The 24,983-nt window shown below is 45.5% G+C and overlaps 6 protein-coding genes across 6 annotated transcripts; 4 read left to right on the top strand and 2 right to left on the bottom strand.

Annotated features, from left to right (window-relative positions):
• Window positions 1–2,926: 2,926 nt before the first annotated feature.
• On the bottom strand, window positions 2,927–4,542 carry GGS25DRAFT_532429 (uncharacterized protein; the record flags this gene model as incomplete). Its single annotated transcript, XM_049265590.1, has 5 exons — window positions 2,927–3,679; window positions 3,746–3,932; window positions 3,986–4,195; window positions 4,250–4,341; window positions 4,408–4,542. The coding sequence occupies 5 exons, from the start codon at window positions 4,537–4,539 to the stop codon at window positions 3,197–3,199; spliced, it is 1,104 nt and encodes a 367-aa protein (XP_049115606.1). The 3' UTR covers window positions 2,927–3,196.
• A 5,029-nt stretch (window positions 4,543–9,571) lies between these two features.
• On the bottom strand, window positions 9,572–11,657 carry GGS25DRAFT_514699 (ferric reductase like transmembrane component-domain-containing protein; the record flags this gene model as incomplete). The annotated part of the gene is made up of 2 exons (XM_049263015.1): window positions 9,572–11,147; window positions 11,209–11,657. 2 exons carry the CDS (start codon window positions 11,655–11,657, stop codon window positions 9,572–9,574), a joined length of 2,025 nt encoding a protein of 674 aa, XP_049115605.1.
• Window positions 11,658–13,167: 1,510 nt separating this feature from the next.
• On the top strand, window positions 13,168–14,209 carry GGS25DRAFT_322982 (Ctr copper transporter family-domain-containing protein). Its single transcript, XM_049257842.1, has 2 exons — window positions 13,168–13,975; window positions 14,046–14,209. The coding sequence occupies exons 1-2, from the start codon at window positions 13,560–13,562 to the stop codon at window positions 14,170–14,172; spliced, it is 543 nt and encodes a 180-aa protein (XP_049115604.1). The 5' UTR covers window positions 13,168–13,559; the 3' UTR covers window positions 14,173–14,209.
• Window positions 14,210–14,756: 547 nt separating this feature from the next.
• GGS25DRAFT_494766 (HD domain-containing protein) lies at window positions 14,757–16,373 on the top strand. The gene is made up of 3 exons (XM_049261382.1): window positions 14,757–15,183; window positions 15,243–15,420; window positions 15,475–16,373. Exons 1-3 carry the CDS (start codon window positions 15,144–15,146, stop codon window positions 16,067–16,069), a joined length of 813 nt encoding a protein of 270 aa, XP_049115603.1. The 5' UTR covers window positions 14,757–15,143; the 3' UTR covers window positions 16,070–16,373.
• Window positions 16,374–17,223: 850 nt separating this feature from the next.
• Window positions 17,224–19,313, top strand: GGS25DRAFT_322849 (uncharacterized protein). The gene has a single exon (XM_049257841.1). It carries the CDS (start codon window positions 17,714–17,716, stop codon window positions 19,268–19,270), a length of 1,557 nt encoding a protein of 518 aa, XP_049115602.1. The 5' UTR covers window positions 17,224–17,713; the 3' UTR covers window positions 19,271–19,313.
• A 2,212-nt stretch (window positions 19,314–21,525) lies between these two features.
• Window positions 21,526–22,157, top strand: GGS25DRAFT_522719 (Mss4-like protein; the record flags this gene model as incomplete). Its single annotated transcript, XM_049264291.1, has 3 exons — window positions 21,526–21,804; window positions 21,930–22,053; window positions 22,126–22,157. The coding sequence occupies 3 exons, from the start codon at window positions 21,526–21,528 to the stop codon at window positions 22,155–22,157; spliced, it is 435 nt and encodes a 144-aa protein (XP_049115601.1).
• Between the last annotated feature and the right edge of the window lie 2,826 nt (window positions 22,158–24,983).

The following is a 24,983-nucleotide window of genomic DNA, read 5'->3' as shown; positions in this document are numbered from 1 at the left end:
CATTTGCCTCATTACAAGGACCGTCGTGACTCTCTCATATATTAGACTATTGTCATATCAAGCGTCTATTCCGTTGTTTATGACTTGTTCATGAGCATTGTACCAGACTATGTAGTACTTAATAGGTATCAAACAGGGGTCCGAACTTACTATTTCGCGAAGCGTGCCGAGTCATTGATCACACATAGCTTGATTGAGAGTCAACTTAGATGTAGTTACAATATGTGTAGGTAGGTGCACCCTAGCATCACGTCTCGAGTGGAATGACAGCGATGTTGTGTTTCTGGCCAGTCCTTGAACCGTGGGTTGTTGCTTGTGGCGTGAGATTCACCTAGACAAGATCTGTGCCCATACATCTACGCGATTGTTCCTTTATTCAGGCTGCAGTCAATATTGTAACTTCTCGGTTCTGTTGTTGTATGCTTAGGTAGGAGATAGGCCGGCATCTCTGAGGGGTCATTATCTACCTAGTAGTCATAGTGATGACTTGCTTGCTCTCTGGAATACGGGCATAGGAATGAGATGGGCCTGATCGAGGCCTTCTATGAAGAAGCTTGTCCATGTCCAGTTCAGATTCGTAGCGGGGGATTCAGTCCTAAGATATATTAATTTATGATCTGAATGAAGCCTTGACGTCCTGGTCCGAATTTTCTTTAGACGAATCCTTCATTCGTATCGGATATGGAGAGTCGGTGCTCTAAGGGCTCATGATCATGTTGATCAGGAACGTCAAGTCTCTGTGCGCCAACTTTATCCCATCGTCTAGTTGCAGCCGACCCCCATAGTCTATGAGGGGTCAACTGAATGCAACCTCACAAAATCTGGATGACGCAAGATAAAGGGACGCGGGGGAGCCGTGCTATTCATGCTCGTGACGGAGAAACCTAGCATAAGCTGGTCAGCAATTGAAAAGATAACTGACGGTCGCGGACTCATAATGCGTTACTTAGCGTTGCTATTGAGCCTGCAGTTGCACGTGAATGCAGTGATCATAGAGTAACTTTCTAGTGTACCTACCTAGTCATGAAATGATGAGTTTTCTATCATTCACAAGATGTTCATTGTTGATGCCAAGAATCATCTACTGAATCTGCCCCTTTTCTTCTCTGGCATCTCCCAGTAGCATCGAGTAGCCTTCCCTTAGCCAGTCAGCAACAGTTAAAGCACTGGGCTTGCTACCCTCAACTCCATGAACACCCGTGCTTTTAACTTAATCACCTATACATATCAATTATTCACAAGTTATAACATACCTACGTACCTAATTCAGGGGTAATGATGCTTAGTCATGCACCTTATATCTCGTTTGTTGCAAAAGAGGGTTTATCTGAAAAGGGGTAGGTTATATCCTTTAAATGCATTCCCAGAACTCGGATACTGGCTTTATGATTACTAATCTGACCCTTGTTTCTTTGTCCCCCCTTTCCCCCAGATGCATTGGATATGCCCAATTTGATGAATGTCAGTTGAGTAGATGGGAGAACTGTTATTTAGGTCATAAAGAAAACGCTAACGCAGGAACATACAGTTTCACGTTCCTCAATAGGATTTGAGATAGCTATGCCATCTAGGAAAAGAAGAGGCAGCCATTAAGCATGCCTTCGAACTAGCCTATACTTACCGACATTGTTTTGGGCAACGGCGCCGTATTGTTCGAGTTAGCTGTTATATTCTTTGTGCAGAACAAGGCCACACTATCCGGTGTTTGAAAGGATCGAGCCTTGAAGTTATATATCTGCAAGCATCATGCATCTCACAAAGACAGACCAGAGTAGAAAGCGTTAGCCTAGCCTCTCTCGGCTGAAATCTTTTCTGGGGTATGCCAGACCGCTCACAAAGTACATGTTCAAAGAAGGGAAAGTTTATTCTGGATGGTTATGATGATAGGGTCTGGCTTACTGCAGTAACAAAATATGTCCTAGTGTACAAGACGAGGTTCTCGACCGCTTGCGTGTATTCGGCAGGTCCTATATCTTCTATATGTCAAATTACTACTATCAAACTACCCTTGAATACATAATCCCCAGAATCAGAGAGCTAAAATTGGTGATTTAATAGCGACGAGGGTGTTATACTTACCTAGGTAGACACGCTAGTAACTCCAGTGGGTCAGGGACAGAAAGGGGGGTTTGTGCCAAGCATGTGACAGGAAATATGGCACGCGTGTATCCAGCATAGAAAAGCTTGATCCCAATCCGTGCCCCGGCAATAAAAACTCAGGTTGGGAGGAAGCCGAGGTCTGGAGTACGATTTTGTAGATTTGAGTAGAAACATCGAAATCCTTTACACATGAGCGACAGAGGCAAAATGTATTGTGGACATACCCAGTAGATACTCAGACATTGCAGCTTCTGTGAGCCGTTCTTCATTCACCTGGATAGCCTGGTGCTGAAATGAATGTCTACCAAGGGACTACTCTCAGGTACAGTACATGGAGTTACGGCGAGAATATGTATCTAATCCAGACATGCCCTCATAGCTCATAAAGCTCTAGGTTACCTAGCTAAGTCAATTAAGTACACATCTTAGCTCATATACTGTATCTTTTAGCATATGGGTCTTATTTCGACGGTAGTCATACGATCTAGACTTATTTGATGAATGTCGGGATGCGCTAAGTGTCTCATCCCCTTGGCAACTTGAAGGTAGGAATTCCGAAGCAGCTAAGCTTGCAACATTACTTACCTAATTAAAACTGGCTACGTGCCTTTCTCATGTCATGTCTACTAGGAGTTTACTTAGTTATCGTCAAACGGCTCTTCGGCCATTATGGAAGTAAAAATACAAGGAATGGCCGAACTGTCTTTGCAACAAGATTGAAAATGGTACAGAATGAGCTTCCCAGTCAATGTGGGAAAAGAACATGGTCAATCACATTGTAGAAATGCGAACTCAGAGCAAATATCTTATATTAGCTTCATTAAGCAGACTACTTAGTAGCTCGGGGTATCATAATGATAATCAGGGTCGTTAACTTCCAACTATAGGGTATAGTCGTATACCGATGGTATCTAACCACCTAATTCCACTAATGTTGTGTGTAATACAAGAACCATCATCCGCTCTAAATTCCTCCTCTTTCGTAACTACCACTGGTAGGTTAATATGTATTCCATTCTCGTCATGCCTCCTTTTGATATTAACACATAAATCATGTAAGGCAAATGTTGAAAGGGTGGTCGAGTCGTGTTCTGTATTATTTGATGGTACCCCTTGGATGGCCCGGGTGGTGTGTCAATGACATCTCGTCCTCCCTCCTGTCAAAAGATCTTGCCAATGCCTTCTCGAAATCGTGACACTCGGTCTCTGAGTTTGTAGTGCTTTCGACACGGACGTCGAGCCTTCTGTGAATTCCATTGGAGTTTCCCTTCAGCATTTCCAGATCTTCTTCTGATCCTCCGGTGCCCACAGCAGTTGTGTGGTACGTTTTCATTGGAACGTTATCGTTGTAAGTGTGGTGAATGTTTAATCGAGTTCCTCTTTTACTTTGATTCTTCGCGTATGAGAGGGAGACATTGTGGCTTTCTGTCGTCTCGTCACTTTCGCCACTCCCCTTTGCGACCTTAGTAATCAACGTCGCCATGGACATTTCGATGTTAAGTTTTACCATGTACGTGACAGGGTGAAATTGGACGAAGACGATTGGGTTTGGGAGAGACATCAGACAAATAAGCATGACCTTTGAAATATATGTTGTCAGTACGCGAAATTGGGGGTCTACGGGGATGGCTTGATTGCCACTTACGTCCATAAGAATCGAGATAACCATGAGTTTGTCGTTGAAATTGGCCAAGGGGGCGTACTTGACCAGACCATGCTGTTCAACAAGTCGCTTCTTGACGGTTCTTGAGAAATGCAAGTTGAGACCCGCATCTACAACGCAGATAAGGCACTTGGAGGTTCTATCCCAGTACTTGTTGATATTGACATACCTTTTTGAACATTAGTAGCTGATTTGGAGAAGAATTGACACAAGTTTACTCACAATTCGCTCACGGGAGGTGATAGGTGAGCTGGAATGAAGATACAGAAGACCGCAATGTTGATAGCTGTGATGATGATGGCAGTTCCATACTTGAGTTTCCACATAGTGTCCGGGCGCTCTGCAATGACCGTAATTCGATTGATGATAATCTGCATCAAAAGCTGGATTTCGAACACCCAGAAGAACAGAATAAAAAACAGAAGCGGTACTCTATTCGGGAATTAGTTAATGAAGAGTCTAATCAGATAGAAAACAGTAGCGTACGTTGGCTTGTCTCCAAAAATGCCATCGATCCAGAGGTAACCGACGACGAGAATGAGGACGTTCGCTAATATTTCTCCCCATATCATATAAATCTGAGATGTATGCCGTTAGAACGTCTTTGATGTCGTGCTAAACGAACAGAGGTGTTGTCTACTTACGTAGGTGCTGCGAAGAGGGTTTCGGTTCCGGCGTGTTTGCTTAACTGCTTCCCATACCGTCAATATCCCAAAGCCGATGGAAAAGCCAGCAGCCAAGGAGGCCACCTGGATATCGTTCTGGCTGTTAGGCATCGTGTCTCAGTTCGCAGGATCGCCCTTCGCTCATCGATCTTAGTAAAGCCGTCCTGTATAGTCGGTTCTGTGACTCGAGTCGCAATCAGGTCGATGACAAAGACCGATGTCAAGTATGCCTCGATACCTGACAATCTACATTGATAAGTATGGATATTAAAAGGTCAGTCACTTGCGTACATAACTGAATCCCTGGAGTATGCGACTGTCAGGGCAGCCCCAGTATCGCTGGTTCACGCTTGGACACCCCAGATTAGCGAAACGCTATTGCGTAGGTATTGGTCAGGCACGCCGTTCAATTGACGTGACAGACTTATATCTACTGTGTATACCCTGTCGATCTACGATGTTTTGGTGGAAGGTTCCGATGGTTAAGCCTCTGATCTAGGGGAAACTAATGCACCTGAGTTGATCAAGCACATAGACAGTTACTTACATAAGGGACTATCATGCAACCCTCGCCACCATAATCCAGTATCATCGGGTCATGCAATGTAGATACATTGTCTGAATTGGTACGGGCGCCGGTTACTGTGGCTCACCGAATAATGAAATACCTCAATAGACAAAGGCATCATGTATCGTCTTTGTTCAGGGCAGAAAATCCCAGTTAGATCTAGCACGGCTGATTGAATTCAGTGCCTAGTCTAACTGCCTCCGTACCTAGAGCTAAAGTTATAACTAATTCAGTCCACGTGGCTCTGGATTATATGGACCCTGGATTTTTATGCAAGCAACAAATATGGATTCTTAGCTGCCGAGGTGTACCTATCAATCATGCGTGTGGATTAGCACTAATATTAACTGATTCATTTTCCACCGGTTAAGAGCCGCATACTGGTAGGGGCCAATTTACTTCTAGGTACTGTATATCTTCAAGCCTACTCTCCTCCAGAATTCACATATGTCAACTAAGTCGAGGTCACTAGTTCTACAAGGTCTCGGAGAAATCACACACGGCAACTACGAAACTGGGTCTTCGTTTCCACTGATGTTCATTGCTAAATACTAGAAGAACTACAATATAAGTTCACATCTTGGACCCCTGCCGGCGCAACATATCGGGCCGCGCTACGGCTTTAAACACCTCCCCATGGAATTATTTCCACGATTGATTACGCGATGAGAATCAAAAACTGAGGTTCCACCTAGATCCAATAGTTATCTGATGGAGTAGATCCATAACTTCAAGCAAGGGCCTGAAGTTGTCTAGTGACGAGAGCGGCATATGTTAGCGAAAAAACGGATGAGTTCCGTGCTATTCAGACTACTATGTAGGTAGACATAAGACCACCTACCTATTTTAGCCAAGGTCTGCTGTGCCTAATAAGCGAGAACAATTGCGCCAGTCTGACCATAATCAGGTCAAGTTTCAGTTAGTTTTATCCCTGAATCGCCTCTTCTTCCTTAAACACTAAATCATTCGCCAAGGAGAATTTTTATTTTAGGCCCAGCCTTCTTTTCAGCTTTACCACTTAATAATACTAATCCTATAAATCCCGCATGAGTACCTACCTAGGTAGGTATCTAGTCTCCAAGCACATGTGAGTGTGAAGCTAAAGCTATTTTAGGGGGGAACTAGAACAAAACACCAAAATATAGGTATGTTTATTTTCTATAGTTAATTGTTCTGTTCCATCTGTCTGGTTCACAACTCACTTAGAAAGCTTTAGCATATTATATTACTACTAGCGAGCTATATTGACCAACGAGGTATCGCCCCACCGTTCGTCTACTTCCTTTGACCCGGGCTACGGTCGTAGTATTGTAGTTTTTGTTTAAGTTAGTTACTAAGTCTTACACAATTGGCCTTAGAAAATCACTAAAATTTGGAAAAAAAAAAATTCCATAAAAAAATTTACCATGTATATATATCATAATAGATGTAATACTATAGAACTTCCTACTAGCTCGTTACCTGCAATGTCTCGGGCTACCTTCCCCTTTTTATTTTGCCATTCCGGACCGCCTCACGTCTTCTAGCGGCTCCGCTCCGCTCCGCTTTTACAGCCCGCTCATGATGCCGGATTTTCCGAGAAACACACGATAAATACTACTATGTAAGGTACCTAGGTTAGGTAGATTTCTATAATTCAGTTCTGTCGGTATTTCAGGTTCTTTATTACTAGTCTATATGATATGATAGATATATCATGAGCATGTGAAAATGGCAGCCCAATTACACCTAGGTTACGGAGCTAGTCATCTCCCGACGTTGTATTATCTAAACGCTTATGAGACTCTAGCCATGGTTCCAAAAACATTAAGGAGTCTAGTATTAATGTCTATACCTATATCAAACGAAAGGCTCAAACCGTCACTAGATATGCAAAGGAGTTAAACCAATCATGAACAAAACTAATGAGCTCACCCATGTCTAGTGAGTATGTCTTGGCATCAATCATCAACTTTGTTGTGAGCCCAAGGGTTGCTTCAGCCCAAAAGGTACGGGGAATATATTAAATAAAAATTGCAGAAGTCGGGTCTCAGAAAAAACGCCGTGAGGATATCCGATAAGGATCTGCGATTCAGTACAGTTCCAGACTTTGAGCTTGCACTGACGCTTAGCCGCAGTAAAGGTTGCATTATGACCCGTAACTCTGAGTGGTGATGGCACTTCATCTTGAAAGTAGCATATTTCTCTGCGAGCCTTGTGCTTCCCATTCCCCTCAAAGTTAGGCGCTCTTGCTCTGAAAGTCACGGTGATAATGTGGTGCACATCTCAGATACTCTCAAGCTCGTCCACCTAGCAGACGGAAGTGTGATAACAGTGGTATTGATAGACATTGCTAGCTATTGAGGATTAATCAAAAATTTATTCTCCATTACCCAAAAATGTAGCATACGTACTTACCGTCAGACCCGTCATAAGATGCCATCATGCCAGAATCTTGGCAACTTTAGCCCAAAGCCACTTGGCCCATGGGGTCACACTCTCTGACCCCTTTCCAAACGGACTAAAGACTCCGTTGAAATCGAAACCTCAAGCATGATGAAGCTACACCGCAGTTCCTATCGCAGAGGTATAGATTGGTTTATGTATCTCATCGCCAATACCATTCGATGATCATAATTCAAGTCTTCGATCTCTACTAACGTAATAGTGTCACAATATCGAATATGGCGACCAGAAGCCACAAGCCTCAAGGGTGCCGATTGAAATTGGGTGGTAACGCGACAGTCTCGAAAGGGGGTCTGAAACCAATCTTGTGCTCGCTAATTGAAGCGTCCAGGATGACATCCAACTCCAACAGGACATCATGGCAATAATTGTATCAATCGCCTTCCCCTAACTTATTTTTTATCCTTTTCTTCCTTTTATTTTTTTACACAAAACAAGCGATCAGTACGATGTTGCCTGCTCTGATGTATTCCTTGCCTAGAAGACGAAGAGATATTTGGATGCGTATGCAGTAAAAGGCTCCTATATGCGGGTTTTAATCATAGAAGAGGCTGAGGCCCATGTCTAGAAATACCCAAGGTTATTAATTATGGTGTTCAGTCTTGCTTTTAACAAAAGAGTTGATTATTTCACTTGAAGGTAAGGAAATGCAAGGCAAGTTACCACATTTTTCATTGTTCATTGAAAAGAGACATTTGCTTAACCTTAGGTACCTGCCCGGATGGGCAAGGTAGATAGATTACCTTAACCTAGATACGAAGTGCCTGATCGAACTGATCGAAAGCTTGAAGCGCCTCCTTTATAACTAACAGGTGCCACTTGAATTTCTAGCAACAACCCACCCCTCGTCTCTCATCTTCCCAGTGAAAATCCCCATCCGAATCAACTTAAGCTTTTCTAGATCGTAAGATGCTCGATCAACTACCCACCGAGCTCATAGAGCAAATCGCATACTTTCTTGAAAACCCACCGGGGGTCTTTCTCTTGCGACTTGTCTGCCGGCGACTTAACAACGCAACCTCCAAAGTGTTCGGTGCCACCTAGTTCAGGACCACTCCACTATGGTTCACAGCACGAGGCTGCTGGAAATTAGCCACCGTTGCATGCCAGCAACGCGTCCTAAAAGAAATGTCTGAAAATCATTCGATATACTATGAAGCTTCTCGCGACCCGCGATATCCTGGGCTTAGCTCTTCTGGTGCCCGATTTGCATCCCATTGTGGAAATATTAGGACCTTGGACATTGGGATGGCAAGGCATCCCCGTGAAATCGCGGATCCATTACTTGATCACATCCTGGTGCTCCTGAATGAATTGTCACGGTGCACAAAGATCGCTATCGAAGTGGCAGGCTATGCATTGGAGAGCAAAGTTCAACCTACACTCTCCCATGCAATTATCCTAATGTGTTTAATTTTGACCACTCCAAAAAGTTTGCGGATACGAACCTTAGGTCTAGACCTCAATAGCATAGCAGTAAACCCCAATCTGGTTCCAAGCTGCAGTGATGTATTTAAGTCAAGGCCCTTTCTGGTCGCATTCTCACATATACGTCGTCTGTGTATCGCCTGGGAAGTCGCCCCCTACCCCGTTTACATGAGCAAAACTTGGATAATACTGGGATTAATTAGAAGTACAACTAGTCTCCGAGCCCTCAAGTTGGATGCTGATTGTAATATTGAATACCTCCTATATCGACTGGCCAATGAACCAACAGTCCCAGGCATTACTCGTCTTGAAATCCACAGCAATGAGACTATACCGATAAGCGATCTCGGGTCGGTGATTCTACGCCTCAGGAAAAGCTTGGAATCATTGCAGATAGCCAGAGGTAGCGATTTCCACGAGAGCTATCGAGACGATCTCTTGGACATACTTGCAAAAGAGAGACTTTTAGACCGTGTTTCTGTGGAGTTAATAGTCATCGAGGGTTTAAGAGACCGATAGGAATCCATGAGCTGCTGTTAGGAGATGGGATTAATATTCCTATAGTCGGTGTGCAATGAACTATCTTACGTGCAGTACGCACCTTTACTTAGCAGTCCATAGACTCGTCAAGGCATAATACTAGTTCTTGGTGCATCACCCATACTACTTTGCCCGTCGAATCCCGTATTTCTCCCTGCATGCTCACCAACCAAACGCCTCATCAACCAGCTTCACAGCCCGACCCTTTCGTCCAAGCTCACACACAATTGCGCGCACCTCGTCCGCCATCGTGACAGGACCGCTAACCACGACCACCGTCTCGCTATTCTCCAAGACCTCGCGATGGAGAATCGCGCGAAGGTTGAGCCTTTTCTCTATCGCGATCTCGCCCACGATGCTCGGCGCCAAGGCCTCGGCACCTAAAGCGCTCCGCACAGCGTCAACTAGCGGCCGACTCCGTACCCCCCAGAAAAGACGCAAGCGGCCGGCGGTACGGGAGCGGAGAAGCGGCCCCACCGCAGTGATGCCAACGCCGCCTGCGATAACGACGCAGTTCGGGACCGTTCGCACCTCGTCAAGGGAAGATGATGTGTATGAGGTCTCGACGAGAACAGGAAGCGTGCTTCTGCCCCGTAGGATGCCAGTGAGTCCCTTTGTCGTTGTGCGTAGGAAGAACGTTAGGCCAGGCTTGAAATAGGGGTCTGTGAGAGGTGCATCGTGGGACCTGTCGACATCGAGAGAGGCGCGTGCGGAGGCGTGAGCAGGTGCCTTTTCCACTTCACTCGATGGGATCCGGGAGGAAGCTGATGTAGGCTTCGCGCTGGATGTCTTTTGCTGTTCCTGGGGCATCATAGTTCCCATGACAGAGAACGGGTGATTCTCCCACACTCTCCAGCTTAGCGTCGGGAAATAGAGATATGCATTTCCAGAGGCAGCAATACCGGGTACGTCAACACGGATGTAATCCTCGTCAATGACGGTGATCTCGGCCTTTCTGACCCCGTTTCGTGCCAGTCGAGCAAAACGCAAGACTCTATCGAATCCCCACATGGCGAAGGCGATGTACAACCACGTCTCGTAACCCCATTGATTTGCGTATCGGTAGTAAATGTGAAAGTAGCAGCTAATTAAGGCGAGAAACGCGAAGACGAAATGGGAGGCGAGAAAGACGTTGTAAAGCTTCTGTCGCAAGGGGAGAATGCTGGCGGGAAGCAGGATACACAGTAACAAAGTAGCAACAATTCCCCATATCCAGTACGGAAGCTTGCTCTCAGTGGAATGCTGGCCTAGAGCGACGTATATCTGGAGATAAACTGCCGAGTGTAGGCATGCTTCGACAGTGCATATCAATGCAATCCAGCGGTGAAGCAGGAGGAAAGTTGAATGCGACCAGTTAGTAATCCACAGGAGAATATTGTTGCGACCAGCATAAAGAACCAGGAGCGGAATATTGGCAAAACTAAGAACTCCTTGTCGGTTGCCGATGTAGACTAATAACTGATCCTTTTTTGCCCCATAGTAGAGATTGGGCATGATAAGTCGATAGTCAACACAAGACAAGACGACGTTTATGAGAACAAAATATGAAATCAGCAATGCTTGGCCACGGGTAGGAACGAGGGCGAGATTTCGGAATGGCTCGCGGTGTTTATGTCCGAACATAGGTGGATCAATGAAGTAGGCGTTGAAGCGACTCTGCCATGTCTTCGGAAAGGGAACAAATCGCAATAAGGAGCATGCGACTGGTATTGCGACGCCGGTAATCAGAACAGTCAACCTTTAAAATTAATCAGCACGGAGATCGGCGAGAAAGGGGAAGGTGTTGCCATGTGACGAACCCGAAGTCATTCTGCCTAGTTTCCATCTGTTCAAAATAGGAATCGGAATTGTATATAGCCGTGTATATATACTCACTAACTAACGTAGTGGTATTAAGCAACGACGTAGGGTCCGCAACCGTGACTGGAGATGGAACAGCGTGTTGCAAGGCGGTTGAATATGACTCCTTAGGAATAGGCTGGTCAGGAATACGGCCAACAAGAAAGGCATTCCAATAATGCTCGATGTCGGAAACGGATTCATGAGAACAATGCGTGCTGATACAGTAGGCAACACTGCTAAGAAAGTTATCGTCGGTTGCATAACAATCTGGCGAAGTGATGAACGCCGGCATCGACGTATCACCTAGGTGCCCTCCGGTCATAGTATGATTGAGTGACGTAGAACAGTTGAGCTGGTAGCTGCTCAAGGCGTCATGGCAGGCAAAGGCGCACGTAGGGTGGTACATTGATATGCCGTACCCAACTAGGCCATGTCCTTGATAACCGGTCGACGCCATCGCCGCCACCAAAGGCGCAGAGGCGAGAATACTGAGGTAAAATTTCATGTTTTCTCGATTTTGACCATGTCAGTGGGATGTAGTGGAGAGGAATCTGTCTCCAAGACAGTATTGTTAAATATAAAATTATACGGAGCCTCAGGCAGCAGAAAAGTTACACTGTATAATACAACACTGAAACTCGCCATGTCGTGTTAACAAAGCTAGAAAATAAAAACCAGGTATCCCGCACGGCATTTACCTTAGGTATAGTGACCCCACGTGTAACTCGATAACGTTACAACTAACCGAGTCTAGACTCGGTAGAAGAGGATAAATATTGTATCGCCCACATCGTCAGATCATATAGATGTTAGGGAGTTACGCCAGATGGTGGCTCTTGGTGAACGGCTGCGATGTTCCCCCAAAAGATGGATATATGACTAGGGTTACGATATTTCAAGCGGGTATAGAAGTCTTAGCAAATTTATTGTTCAAGTTTGTCCAAGCATTGAAGTTTGCTAACAATAAAGTGGGAGTGGCCGCAAGGACTCAAGTGGACCCAAATCATGGCCAAAACGTGGAAATGGGATATTTTGGGGGTCTAGCATGTTTTATACATATTGGCTGAGTTGAACTTTTGCTGTTACGCAAGGGGCGCGTTGGGTTGCGTATCGGTTCTACCAACGCTCCAGGACTGTGACTAGGTTAAGTAGTAGGTAATGTACAACTCAGCATATGCTCACACAATCATATCGGCTTCTTAAAAGGGCGACGACTTACCATAGGGGAAACAACAACATGGGCAACTCAACTGCTTCATAGAAAGCATTCCTAGATACCTATCTAACCTAGGGTAGGTAGGCACCTAGTACGTATTAAGGCACCAACTGACAAAATCTGGGATCATTATGAGGGACTTGCTTCGGTTTGAATATAATGGGACGACGACAAGATTGACGAACTGCGTTGGTACTATTTGGCTGATCTCCCTTCATGTGTGTAATACACTCATACGTACGTAGGTAGTGCTGTGTACCAGGCATGTATGCATTATTGCAGGTTGGGGTACGTAAGCTAGAGTTCATACAGATATCATGTCAAACGAGAAGATGAGAAGACGAGGGCTCATAGGAAGACGGGCGAAGTGATGAGAAGGGGGGTAAGTAAGTATTAACGTGTGTCCAAAGAAGGTGCGATGCTCCAATAACACTCCTTTTGCGAAACCGGAACGCAAAATTCTACGTTTTTGTGTAACAACTGTTTAAGATTAGATGTACGAGTCCATTTCGGTGCGTGGAATCAAACAAGGAAGTCGCCTTACAAGGCTACATTTATGTTTCAGGTAGGAGCTACGACAGCCTACGAGCCTAGTACGAGGTGATATAAGCTTAATGTGCCACGAGACCTATTACACCCAATATTGTAAGTCAGATAGCCTGGAACCTTAGGTACCTACCTAGTAGCGAAACGTACCTATTAAACCTAGGTATGTACTACTACATGTAGGTATAACGGATATCACTTCATACCTAGTACGTGACCTCATGTGTACGGACCTGCGAAAACTTGCTCAAAGTCGCTCGCTGTCGGCGTGAGCCATCAACTTCGTTTCTTAAGGCGCGGTCCCGTGCATATATCTTCTAGTGAATACACACATATGAAATCCAACTTAACGCACCTTCCCGACTTGACACGCTCTGAAAAAACCGTCTTGGTTTGCCCCAAGGAGATTCCAACGGTCTACCTTAGGTACCTAACCTAAGGCACTTATCAGCGGTAGTTCGTTGGCATCAACTCTGGAACACTGGGCTGTTTCCATCTCAAACCAGAGCTCGCGTTTGCAATTATCGAAGGAAGCTGCAAGTGAAGATGAATATGACGAATGTGTCGACTGAAATGGATATGGGACGAATGGATGACTCCCCGATGTCAATGACATTCTTCTTCTCATCTTCAACATCGCTCTTCTCGAAAGCCTGGACGCCTGCGACTTCTGCGCAGTATTCTGGCACGTGCATATTTCTAGTTGTCCTTGCGGTTCTTATGCGCGGCATGCTGGCGCTGAAACCGATCCTCGAGAAGTCAATGTGGAATCCGTTGGTTGATGGGGAGGGGGTCCTAGTACCAGGCGGCGATGGTGGCTACCAAAAAGAAGACATGGCGCCCCGACAACCCACAAACCGCATCTACGATATAGTACGAAGACGTTGGTCAATATGGAGGTTTAGAACAAGTCTAGAAAGATCAATCTTTGAGCTTCTATTGGCAACAGTAGGATACTTGCTGTAAGTCTATGATTAAGGGCTTGAGCCTAGGACTCTATAAACTTCACCCTGTGACTGATTAATAATATAGCATGCTTGCGGTCATGACGATGAATGTCGGATATTTTCTGTCAGTCCTCGGAGGATTGTTTTTGGGTACCTTCGTTGTTGGGGACTTAGCCGCAGATAATTCACTATATCAGGACCATCACTGCTGATAAGGCGTAGCGGCCTAACCTGCGTTTGAAGAGGGACATGATATCTGGAGTTGGAGAAATGGGCACCTATTTGTTCATTTTCTCAGGCATTTCGGGCAAGGTTCCATACATGTAGGTACTGCACGTTGATTCGCCGAGGTTGATGTAGCTAGCCCGACTGTACACGTGCATATGCATGTACGTAGAAATGATGAAATAATAGAGGTACCGTGTAACTTTGGAGTAAATAAGGAAAAGTGCCATGTGACATCACATCTCTGCCGGCCTAGTAGGTAGCTTTTCTTTTCTTTAACAAAGTGGGATGGCTGGCAGCAGCCAGATACATAACTAGCCACAGTCTACAGAAGCAGTAATCCGCTGTTTAGGACTCAGGGATGAGAGGGGATGAGATTGAAAATGGGATGGATCTTAGGCAAGATCTCCAGTATCACAGCCGGTAACCAATGGATAAGCTTGGAAATCAAAAGCATAATCTCATCAAGGTAGCTAGGTGGGAAAGAGCCACATGTGTTAGAGACAAACCTAGCACAAGTAGCTGCCGGGGTGCCCTGAATTCTGCTAGCCGCATGCAGCGCGTTCCCCACCACGCATGTGCGCAGGCGTTTTCGCTTTTTACACCTGGAGTCATCTCAAACAGATAGATACTATCAAGGTAATTATCAATCATCTATCATCTATCATCTATCCAACACATTCCAGTGCATGTATCTTTCATGTAAACCGCCTTTGAGTCTTGTCAATCTTACTCATACGCAAGGCAGGGTTTGACTGTTGACTACATATAGCTTGGCATATATTAGTTTGCCTGCTTGACCTGATCATCCCGTACTTAAACTGGGAGCTTCCTACCCTTCCCTCCGTTTGTTGCATGTGAGCGGCAAATCCAACCACATAAGACTTGATCTCTACAGCACGAACAATATACGACGACACAGACAACCTACGTAGTGTGTTCACTGTACGAAGACAAGATGTCTCACAACGCTGGAAACAGTGGCAAGGAGTTTCCTGGTGAGTGTAGCAACCTATGAAATACCAAGAAATTTTCCCGCTAAATGTTACCTTAATAGACCCTGGCCTTGTGATAACCACCAAAGTATCGGATCCATGGTCAGTCGAGAAGGTCCTCGCAACGATCCATCCTGAAGCTCCAGCTGAGGGATCGAATTCGCCAATTCCTTTCTTTCACCTCATCGAGCGATTGAAGACGGGAAAGCGAGAAGGATGGCGCCGCTTTGGCATCAATAGGTAGAACACCTCTCCTAACACATAGGCGATACTTTACACTAATACTCAAGGCAGAGGCGAATCAATAGCCGACCATATGTACCGGATGTCCCTGATGACCTTCCTATGCCCTCCTTCGCTTGCACCTAAACTCGACCTCAACAAATGCATGAAAATGTGTCTTATTCACGACATGGCCGAGTCGATTGTAGGAGACATCACACCAGTAGATGGCATCCCGAAACCGGAGAAGAGTCGTCGCGAGGCGGAGACAATGGACTACATTTCCAACCGTCTACTCGGTAAAGTTTATGGAGGTCTAGCAGGACAGGAGATCCGAGCAATCTGGCAGGAGTACGAAGATTCGAAGACGATAGACAGCCACTTTGTGCACGACATAGATAAGATGGAACTTATACTGCAGATGGTTGAGTACGAGAAGCGAGTTGATAAGTGTCTGGACCTCGGCGAGTTCGCTTATGTGGCGACTAAAGTGGTATTACCAGAGACGAAAGAGTGGGCGCAGGAGATTCTCAGAGAGCGAGATGAGTTCTGGGGCCTGAAATCGCATATTCATGGAGAGGCTGGGACGAATGGCGGTGTGAAGGAGACTACGGTGAAGGGCCAAGCTGCGTATTACACCAAAGAGGGAGAGGGGAAGGAGAATTGATACTGCACGCTATACGAATGCACACCGCATTTGCACATCAAGCTCGATATAGCCTCGGCCGCTATTTCCTTCGCATCCGCCATACGATTTTCATCTTGTCAAGCAGATAGACTGAGACGACGGATGGGAAAAGGTCAACATCATAAAGGGATACAGCATGTTTATTATGCATGGCCGTGAATGGTCATTGCAATGATTGTGATTAGATGCGTTTGACTTGAGAAGGAGATAACTATTTTAGAGAAAGAAAATCAAGACAATAAGATAGAGAATAAACAAGTCAAAGACTCGGGTTTTATTTGAAGCTTCCCAGGTACCACCGTTATGCCCCACCAATACATTCTGTACTACGCCGTAGTGGTACAAAGCCGCCTACCTTCCCGAGTCCCCTAACAGAATTGGGATTAGTACATGGCCAGATAGGTACTAGGTACCTAATGATATGCTAAGATGCCCCACTGTTTTGTTGATTTCACCTGGGTAGTGCTCTTTTTTCTCTTTTTTTTTTTACAGGGAAGCAATTCTGACCCGGCAACGCGGCCTTACTTTACCGCCAAAGCTTAAGAAACTCCCCCAAAAGTTTATGTTATGTATGCTCATTCATTTTTCAAGGTTACCACAATCAGGGTCCAGTGACTTCAGTCTAGCTGTCTTGGTTGTCTAAGACCAATAAACAGGATTCCACGTTTAACTATCATTTTATGTTTGCTCAACTCAACTTTCATCCAACCAGTTCAGTACAAGCATTCGTTGTTTTAGTAGCTGTCGCATTGCCACGTTCCCATCCGGGGCTCCTTTCGTCATACCTACTAGCGTTCAGTGCTAGATAACACGTACTGCACCAAGTAATAGGTATTGTATGTATTGTATTCAAGTATTGTACACCTGCATGTGGACATATATGCACATTACATGACAATTACATACCTACCACCTAGGCACTTACCTATCTACATTCTATTGTTAAGCTGACGGCAGCATCGCTTCATATATGCATCTACAACTGCGAGGTTGCGATATCATCGAAAAGCGGCGAATTACCGGCAACTGAGATCAGAGCTGAACGCGTCGATAACTGGATACTGAACTATTCGTAATTGGGGCTCTCGCGTCATCATCCAAGCAAGACATTTCAAAGGGGGGCCACCCAACATTGAACACACCATACGAATTTAAACAAAAAAAGAGGCTCGTGATCACGAGCTCCAAAAGTCTAACAATCTAAGCCACCCTCCATCACGTTTCTCTTCGAGTCGTTCCATCCGACCGGCAAAGAGCAATATTCTGTGCTACAATCTATCTATTCATTCATTCATTCATCAATAGACAATACCATACTGCGCATATCGACAACAAACGACCCAGAGTAGCCCCATTTGTCGAGTTTTCGATTCTCTTTGACCGACGTAATGCATTGTTAGTCTCGTCATGAACCCATAACAAACGCATTGTCACACCGCCCGATCGAATCTTGCGAGCAAACGCTGGCTTTCAAAGGGCCGGGAGAATACAAAGTTACGGTCTTTCGTACCCGACCTAGTCGCTATTTGATCTAGCAATATATTCCTAGACTTTGCGACAAGTTGTCGACTGTTAGCTTCGAAGGGCCATCTCGAACAAATCGACGCCGATCTTTTACATAATATGTCTTTCGGACAACAGGTCGTCATGCCTGGTGCGTTCTATTTCGAAGGCACTCATCACGGCTCTCTATCTGGCGTCAATCCAGGAATGTTTCGACCGCCGATATCACCGTCTAGTTCAGATTCATTATGCCTCGGGAGATCCAGCGGAACCCTATACTCGGATACGTCAACACCAATCTCAAACGCGAAGAGAAAGCGACACAGACCTAACCCGTCGACGCCTTTGAGGAGTTGGGCTATGCCTACCTACGATGCAGGGCTAACCGACGATGCGCGCGAAGATAAATCCGAGACGGATAAATGGAGCGGAGAGGGGGAGGGACGATACGTTTTGGCTGGCCAGATCGCAACCCCGGACGGGGTGGCCCCCTCCGATATTCAAGATGCAATGGATGATAGCATTTACTCTGATATTGATTATAGACGTGTACTGGCTTCTAGACGCCCGCACTCCGAAATCGAATCATCTAATTATAATCTTTCAGATAGGGCCATACCCCCGTCGCCTCAAACGAGACGAAATGGATGGGGATCACTTGCTTTAAGTACGATAGGTGGGGTTGTTGGGAAGGTATTTGAATTCTGTAAATCGGGTATGTTCCGTGGTTTTTATGCAGGCGGTGGTAAAGGATACGAAATGAACGCACCTGCTATACAACAGACACCTACATCCGGCCAAGTTTGGTGTAATGAGCACGATATTCCAACCCTTCCAAGTTTCGACGCTACCACGATTATGAACAGTCTTCCCCAGTCGGACTATTCTCCATACCATTATGAGCAAGAGACGCCGGAATCAACGCCGCCCCCGGCAGCAAAACGGCGCCAGATTTATGAAGGGGCTCTTAACACTGATGAACTTCGCAAAAACTGGGTCATGGTCCAAGAGCCTGCCGAGAAGACAAGGCCACAAAGCAGGGCTTCGCGAGCGCCGACGAGCCATGTTCCAGAGCAGCAGACCCTTAAACCGCTTCCCCATCGCCGCATCAGTCGACCAATTAGTCGAGTGAGCAATCGTACCAGCACGCCTAGCTTTGTCCGACGTCAAGGGAGTAGAGTAACTCCTACTGGGTCTATTTCCCTATCTAACTATGAACCTGCAAGCTTTGCATCTCCGAGGCCCCACTCACCCTCCCCATCGCATATAACTAGCCGGATTCCCGTTCCGAGCTGCCCTCAAACCCCGATTAGAATTTCACCTGCCCGCCCACTACACCAACCCTCGCTTATCCCAACCCCCAGCAGCACCCAGCCGAAGCGTAGCCATCGGAGGAACCATAGTAATGCGTCCGCCGCATCAATGACACCGGGTAGAGTAAGAAGGGGTGAGTCCTCGATACATGAGTTTGAGGATAATAGCCCCCGACTAGATGCCGAGGCTAAGAACCTAGCTGCGAAAATGTATCAGGAGGAAATGGAGGCTGATATGCGGATGAGTGATCTTAATGCCAGGCTCATGGACATGATCCGACAAGGGAAGGAAGCTCTAGGTACGACTATCGAAGTAGAAGCAGGTAATCATAATGGAGGTATGGATCCTTGGGAGGATGCATGAGCGAAGGGAGAGAGAAGGGATTGCAAATGGGATGGTTTGATTCCCAATGGAACTTTTCTTTTAACTGCTACGACAAACGTTCATGCTACTGACTGATAATGTGGAATTGAGAAGAAAAAAAGGGGTGTGGGGAGAGGCGTATTGGGAGGGACTCTAGCTTTGTTTTCTCGACTCTAGGCGCTCTGGCTCGACGCTGAACTTGATACCACCCACTGAGCAAAACTTTTTGTTTTCCCCTTTTGGCTGGAACTACGGTGTCTTGATACCTGCGTATCATACACCAGTCCTTGCCTTTAGGATGGGCTGATTTTGCTTAAGATTATAACGACTGTTATACGAACGATTCATGTTTTAGGTTAGAAAGGGGGCTCTCTCCATATGTAGATGAGTTTTATACTGTGAATTATGAGAAGTACGCAACTTGAACAAGCATGTTTATCTTATCATCACATTCGATTAGATGTCAATGCATTCAATGTAGATGCCTACCTACCTACCTACCTACCTACCTACCTACCTGCCTACCTAATAGGTAGATATGAATTATCGTGACCTATGCTAAAAGATAAGGTATATGAGCTTAGATGTGTAATTGATAAACTTAGCTAAGGTTAGAGCTTTATGAGCTATGAGGGCATGCCTACCTAGATTATATACATTTCCTCGCCCTGACTCCATGTACTGTACCTAAGAGCAGTCCCTAGACAATCATTTCAGCAACCTACACTCGATCTTGTTGAACCGTCTTCCAAAGTAACTAGATACATATTTTGTACTTCCGTGCGAACGTACCCTAGGTATTGAAATGTCTGAGTTGAATGATTCTCGAAAACACGCCCCGTTTAGTAAACTAGGATCTGCTAAAGTAGTCGTTCGTCTGAAATGTACTGGAAATATACTTTTAGACTAGCTACTCTTAATTTGACGCCATGCCTACTTTTCATCTAGTATATCGTCAAAGCAGTGACTGAACTGAGCACATGCTATAATCACAGACGTAAATAATCAACTTTCTCTTCAAATCCAGGCATATGATTAGTGATTCTATGCGTTTGCCAAATCTACTTGTCGCAGCTGGACTGTGCCAAGTCTTTATAAGCAGACTGCCCCCCTTAGTTGGTACTCATAATCTCATATGCTTCGAACCGGCGAAATTGCCTCATACGCCAAAGTCAAGCTTACATCACGATATTCAACTTCGAGACATCACCCTCTCCATCATCCAGTTCCGGGGCAAGCCAGCATATTACAACACAAAATCTACCTAGGTAGATCAATCTTTGCGCGATGGGAAACTGCCTCGCAACGCCGTTCAAGGCTGCTCGCTCGAGAAATAGGTCCGGGTACGAAAAGCTCACATCCTCCAGCCCCAGATCCATGCCGTTCAACCATAGACAGAAGATCAAGGATATGTACAAGGCGCCAGAAAACCCGAGAATAGTCGTGCCGAGCACGATACCCTACGCGCCCGTAGACGTGTTCACGCATGCGTGCGACTTGTATCCCGTGGAACATTACATCCGCGACGGCGGTAAGAGGGAGGATTACTATGAAGGAAGGTTTTTGGACGAGTATATCCGCCGCCACGGCAGACACCCGCTGCTGGATGAGGAGGTGCTGGTGGTTCCTGGTGGCAATGGGCCTGCGCTTATGATGTATGACGATCGGGAACGGTGATTATGGCTGACTGTGATGGGATACAAGTTGGATTTGACTCAGGGTGATGAGGGAGGGAAATGGCTTGGACCTTTTTGGATATGATTTTTGGTGATGTGTTAATAGGGGCTAGATCGGAAGTCGACTTAGTCAGCGATGAGTTTCAAGCAATCATTAGTCAGAATAGAGTCATGTGACTCATTACCTGGTGATATTAGTTAGGTACTCACGCGTTCACGTGGTGCCCTTATGGACAGTGGGATTACATAAGAATTTGCGAAGAGAGACATTCCCAAGTTACCATGGGAATATCTTCATTGAAATGTCTGAATGAAATTTAACTTGGAGAACTTGGTGGAGAATTCCTTATTTCGTTTTTTAAAAAGATATAACAAAGAAAAACTGATTAGGTGGTATGATCATCAGTTGAGGTGTGTGTTAACGTCATGATATCAATTATATCCCATACTCTCCCTTGATACGTGTATATCTTCCCCCTTTACCCCACCACCGCCACCGAAATGTTTTCCCAAACATACCTACCTACCCAGGTACTTACCATTTTGATATATATTACCAACTAGGTAACTGAAAAAAAAATGACACCTCTTCCCGGGAGCTGCTACTGCGGCGCCATCCGCTACACCATCACGCTCACAGACCCAGAGACCGAGGCGCGCACGAGCATCTGCCACTGCGGCAACTGCAAGAAGTTCACGGGCGGCGAGCACGGCATCACGACCAAGATCCGGAGATCCGCGTTCCGCATCACGCGGGGCAGCGACCGCGTCAAGGTCCACGAGGCGGACAACGGCGCCGGCGTCGTGCTACACCGCGAGTTCTGCGATACGTGCGGGGGGCCTTTGCTGGAGTATGGCGTGCGTTTTTCTTTTCTGCTTGCTCCTTCCGCCCCCCCCCTACCCTCCCTTTTTGCTGGTCAGGTGGCGGGGCGTACATGAAGGAAGAGTGAGATATAGTTACTGATAGCGAGCGCTGTGTCTAGGCCAATGCAGGTGATTACATATACGTCTTCTACGGCACGATGGAGGACCATGCCCGCGGCCAGGTCGAGCCGAAAGGCGAGTTCTTCTGCCGGCTTCGGGATCCGTGGATGCCAGAGGTTGAAAGTTAGTACCTAATACTTTGTTGCTCAGTATTACTGTGGCTGCAGTGTACCTGATTTACTTACGTTATTATAGGGGTATTTCAGAAAGAGGAAATTCAACAGTGAGGATAGATCGCGCCGAGATTATGGAAGGTGCGGAATAGGGGTAATGGGTGTACTCGGGCGTTATTGTAAGTGTACCTACCTAGTAGGTAACTATATTATTTCTTGATGGATATCTGGAACTTGCTATAATATTGCAAGCTTAATGAAATTCACATTATTCTCTTTAAATATAGTGTGAGGACTCCTTTGGGATGAATTTATGGTATTGTTCGGTTTGCAAGCATGGGATGATTAGGTAATTATGGGCGCTGTACAACTGTATTTTTCTATTAATTGATCGCTGGACAATATAAGAGGCTGTTTGGGAGCATAAGTAAAAAAAGACTTATGGGGAATTAGTGGGTTTTCAGCAAAAGGATAAGTAAAGTGTTTGTGAGGTATAATTTTTCTGAAACCCACTATAATTCTGCTTGTGGATCGAACCATAATACTTTTTTTTTTATCCAATCATCTTTCTTGAAATAGCTTATGCTTATTGACTTTTCATGAGCAGCTATTTGGGTGCTTATTTCTACTTATGTCCTTACTTATAGAGGGGCCACAGGGGCCACAGGGGCCTTAAAATATACGAATAGCCCTGAAAGGCTCTAATAAAGCCCTTTGTCCTAAATTCAAGACCCGATGTAGCGGCGTGGCTGCTCCAAAGGCGGTCACGTGGGCACCCTAAGCTTGACACACAGCGGCGGCGGCTAACTTTATTAAATACCACCCGCACCGGGCCAATTAAAACGCTGCAAACTGAGTTTATTGATCAGTCAATTGATGCGATTCAAATAAGGCCCTGATCAATTGATTTGAGATAGTATTGAAGAAGTTGTTCAAGTAACATCTGTGGAATATCAAAAGGTACATAGTCGTGCAGTAAATTTAGGTTTGACCTACCGTACCTCCTGTTAGCGCCTGGAAAATCCATACACACAGCATACATGTAGGTTAATATTCATACATAAGTAATGTAGGTAATAACACAAACATACCAATACTTATCGACATCGAGAAATGCGTTGATTGGTCGTGGTTTTAGTGGAGAATAACCCCACAATCAAAACGCACTTCAGCATACTTATGTACTAAAGTGTCACGGACCATAAGTATAAGCAAAACTTATGCTCCCAAACAGCCTCTAACCAAAAACTTTCGTTCCTAAGGAGAACTTATCTAGGACCAAGTTTGGAACCCTTAAATAAATTTTGAATTCAAGTACTGAATCTTTTAATCTGCCACAAGCTTTGTTTGTCTTCCCACACAACATCATTTTCATAACATCAATTTCACAACACTAGCGACCAGCTCCCTTCTCACCCACCATCAAAATAAGCACACACTTACCGCCCAAGACAAAATGCCACCTAGTACTCCTTAGAGTTACCGACCATCATCTCTTGTTCCTTTCATATCTTAAATGTCGACCCTTGCGAAGCATACGCCAGAAAGCTTCTCAGCACAGGTTCCTCCCTTTACGTCTGAAGCCGGCATCAAAATAGCCACAATTCGATGTTCTCCACCCATCAAGTGATGAGGCGTCAAAATTAAGAATGTGGTTGCCCTGCGCTTATATACCCGAGAAATAACAGCTCCGTTCGATGGCTGAGCCGTGGGACCGATGGTTAGGAGACCTTCCGTACAGAATTGAAGCAGAATCGTGCCAAATAATGATCCTTCACGTCAGAGTATTTGCCATTTCGGGGCAATTGAGTATTGTTGTTTGATTCGGGTCTCTTTACTTTCGGACCAGACTTGGCTCTCGACATATGACAGGGTACGAGTGTATAGCTGGAAAATGCCAACGAGTTTCAATATGTAGAGCTTGGCGCTTGTTGATTAGCTTGCTCAATAGTTGCACCCGGTCATGATATTGGCAGCTTCTTTAGACCTAGATGATGACGTGAAACTACAATATGGGCATTCATACCTCAACTTACTTACTTAAGGCTAGTGATGAGGGCGTCTTAGGGAATAAGGTGTAGACTGTTCATCACTGATGAGTTTCTCTTGGGGATGAATCGCCGACCTGAAGCCTCACGTCCAGGAAATGAGGTTGGTGGGTACCCCGATTTGGCATGGCGAGCGTCAACCACGAGCTACTAACCCAGACTAATCGCGCACTTACTGATAAGCTCAGACACCCTTCAATGCGTGGCCTCCTTGGGCCTATGGTCATGATAGGTGCATGGACACTTGAATCCTTCGGCGTGCGGTTAGTTCGACGAACAAACTCAGAAATCCTTCCAACGAGTCACCATAGGTGAACTCAATATGCCGGACTTTATCATCATTGTTAAGTACAAATATTTCGCAGATCCTTCGATGTGCAGTCACTTTGGCCAAGTTTGTTCAAACTCAGAGATCCTTCGTGTTAAATTTCATCAGAGACAGAATCAGTATGGACTTTTCATCATCATTTTATACATGTGGCAGTTCCTTCGGTGTGTGGTCACTTTGACCATGCTGGCTTGGAAAAAGACAGTGTCCTTGTTACTGTCATCAAAGATCCTTCGACGTACGGATTTCCATTATCGTTTTACACGTTATGGAAATCCTTAGGTGTGTGGTCACTTTGGCCATGCTGGCTTAAACAGACTCACAGATCCTTTGAGATACCATCAGAGACGAACTCAGTATGGATTTATATGGATTTATTCATCATCGTCTCTGCCAGAACTGGGAGAATACGCTCGTTAGCAAGAAACCGAGGGCCGTAGTATCAATGATGACAAGCAAGGGCACATCTATAGATGTAAACGCCTAAAGAGACTGAGATACTGAAAAACAAGGGGGTCTGATAAAGCAAGTGCTTTAAAGAATGGGAATTCCCGGTTTGAGAGG

Source organism: Hypoxylon fragiforme, assembly GCF_022984875.1.
Source record: "Hypoxylon fragiforme strain CBS 206.31 chromosome Unknown GGS25scaffold_6, whole genome shotgun sequence".
In the NCBI taxonomy this organism is placed as follows: domain Eukaryota; kingdom Fungi; phylum Ascomycota; class Sordariomycetes; order Xylariales; family Hypoxylaceae; genus Hypoxylon; species Hypoxylon fragiforme.
Note: the sequence above shows the minus strand (reverse complement) of the source record. Positions and strands in the feature narration are given on the sequence as shown.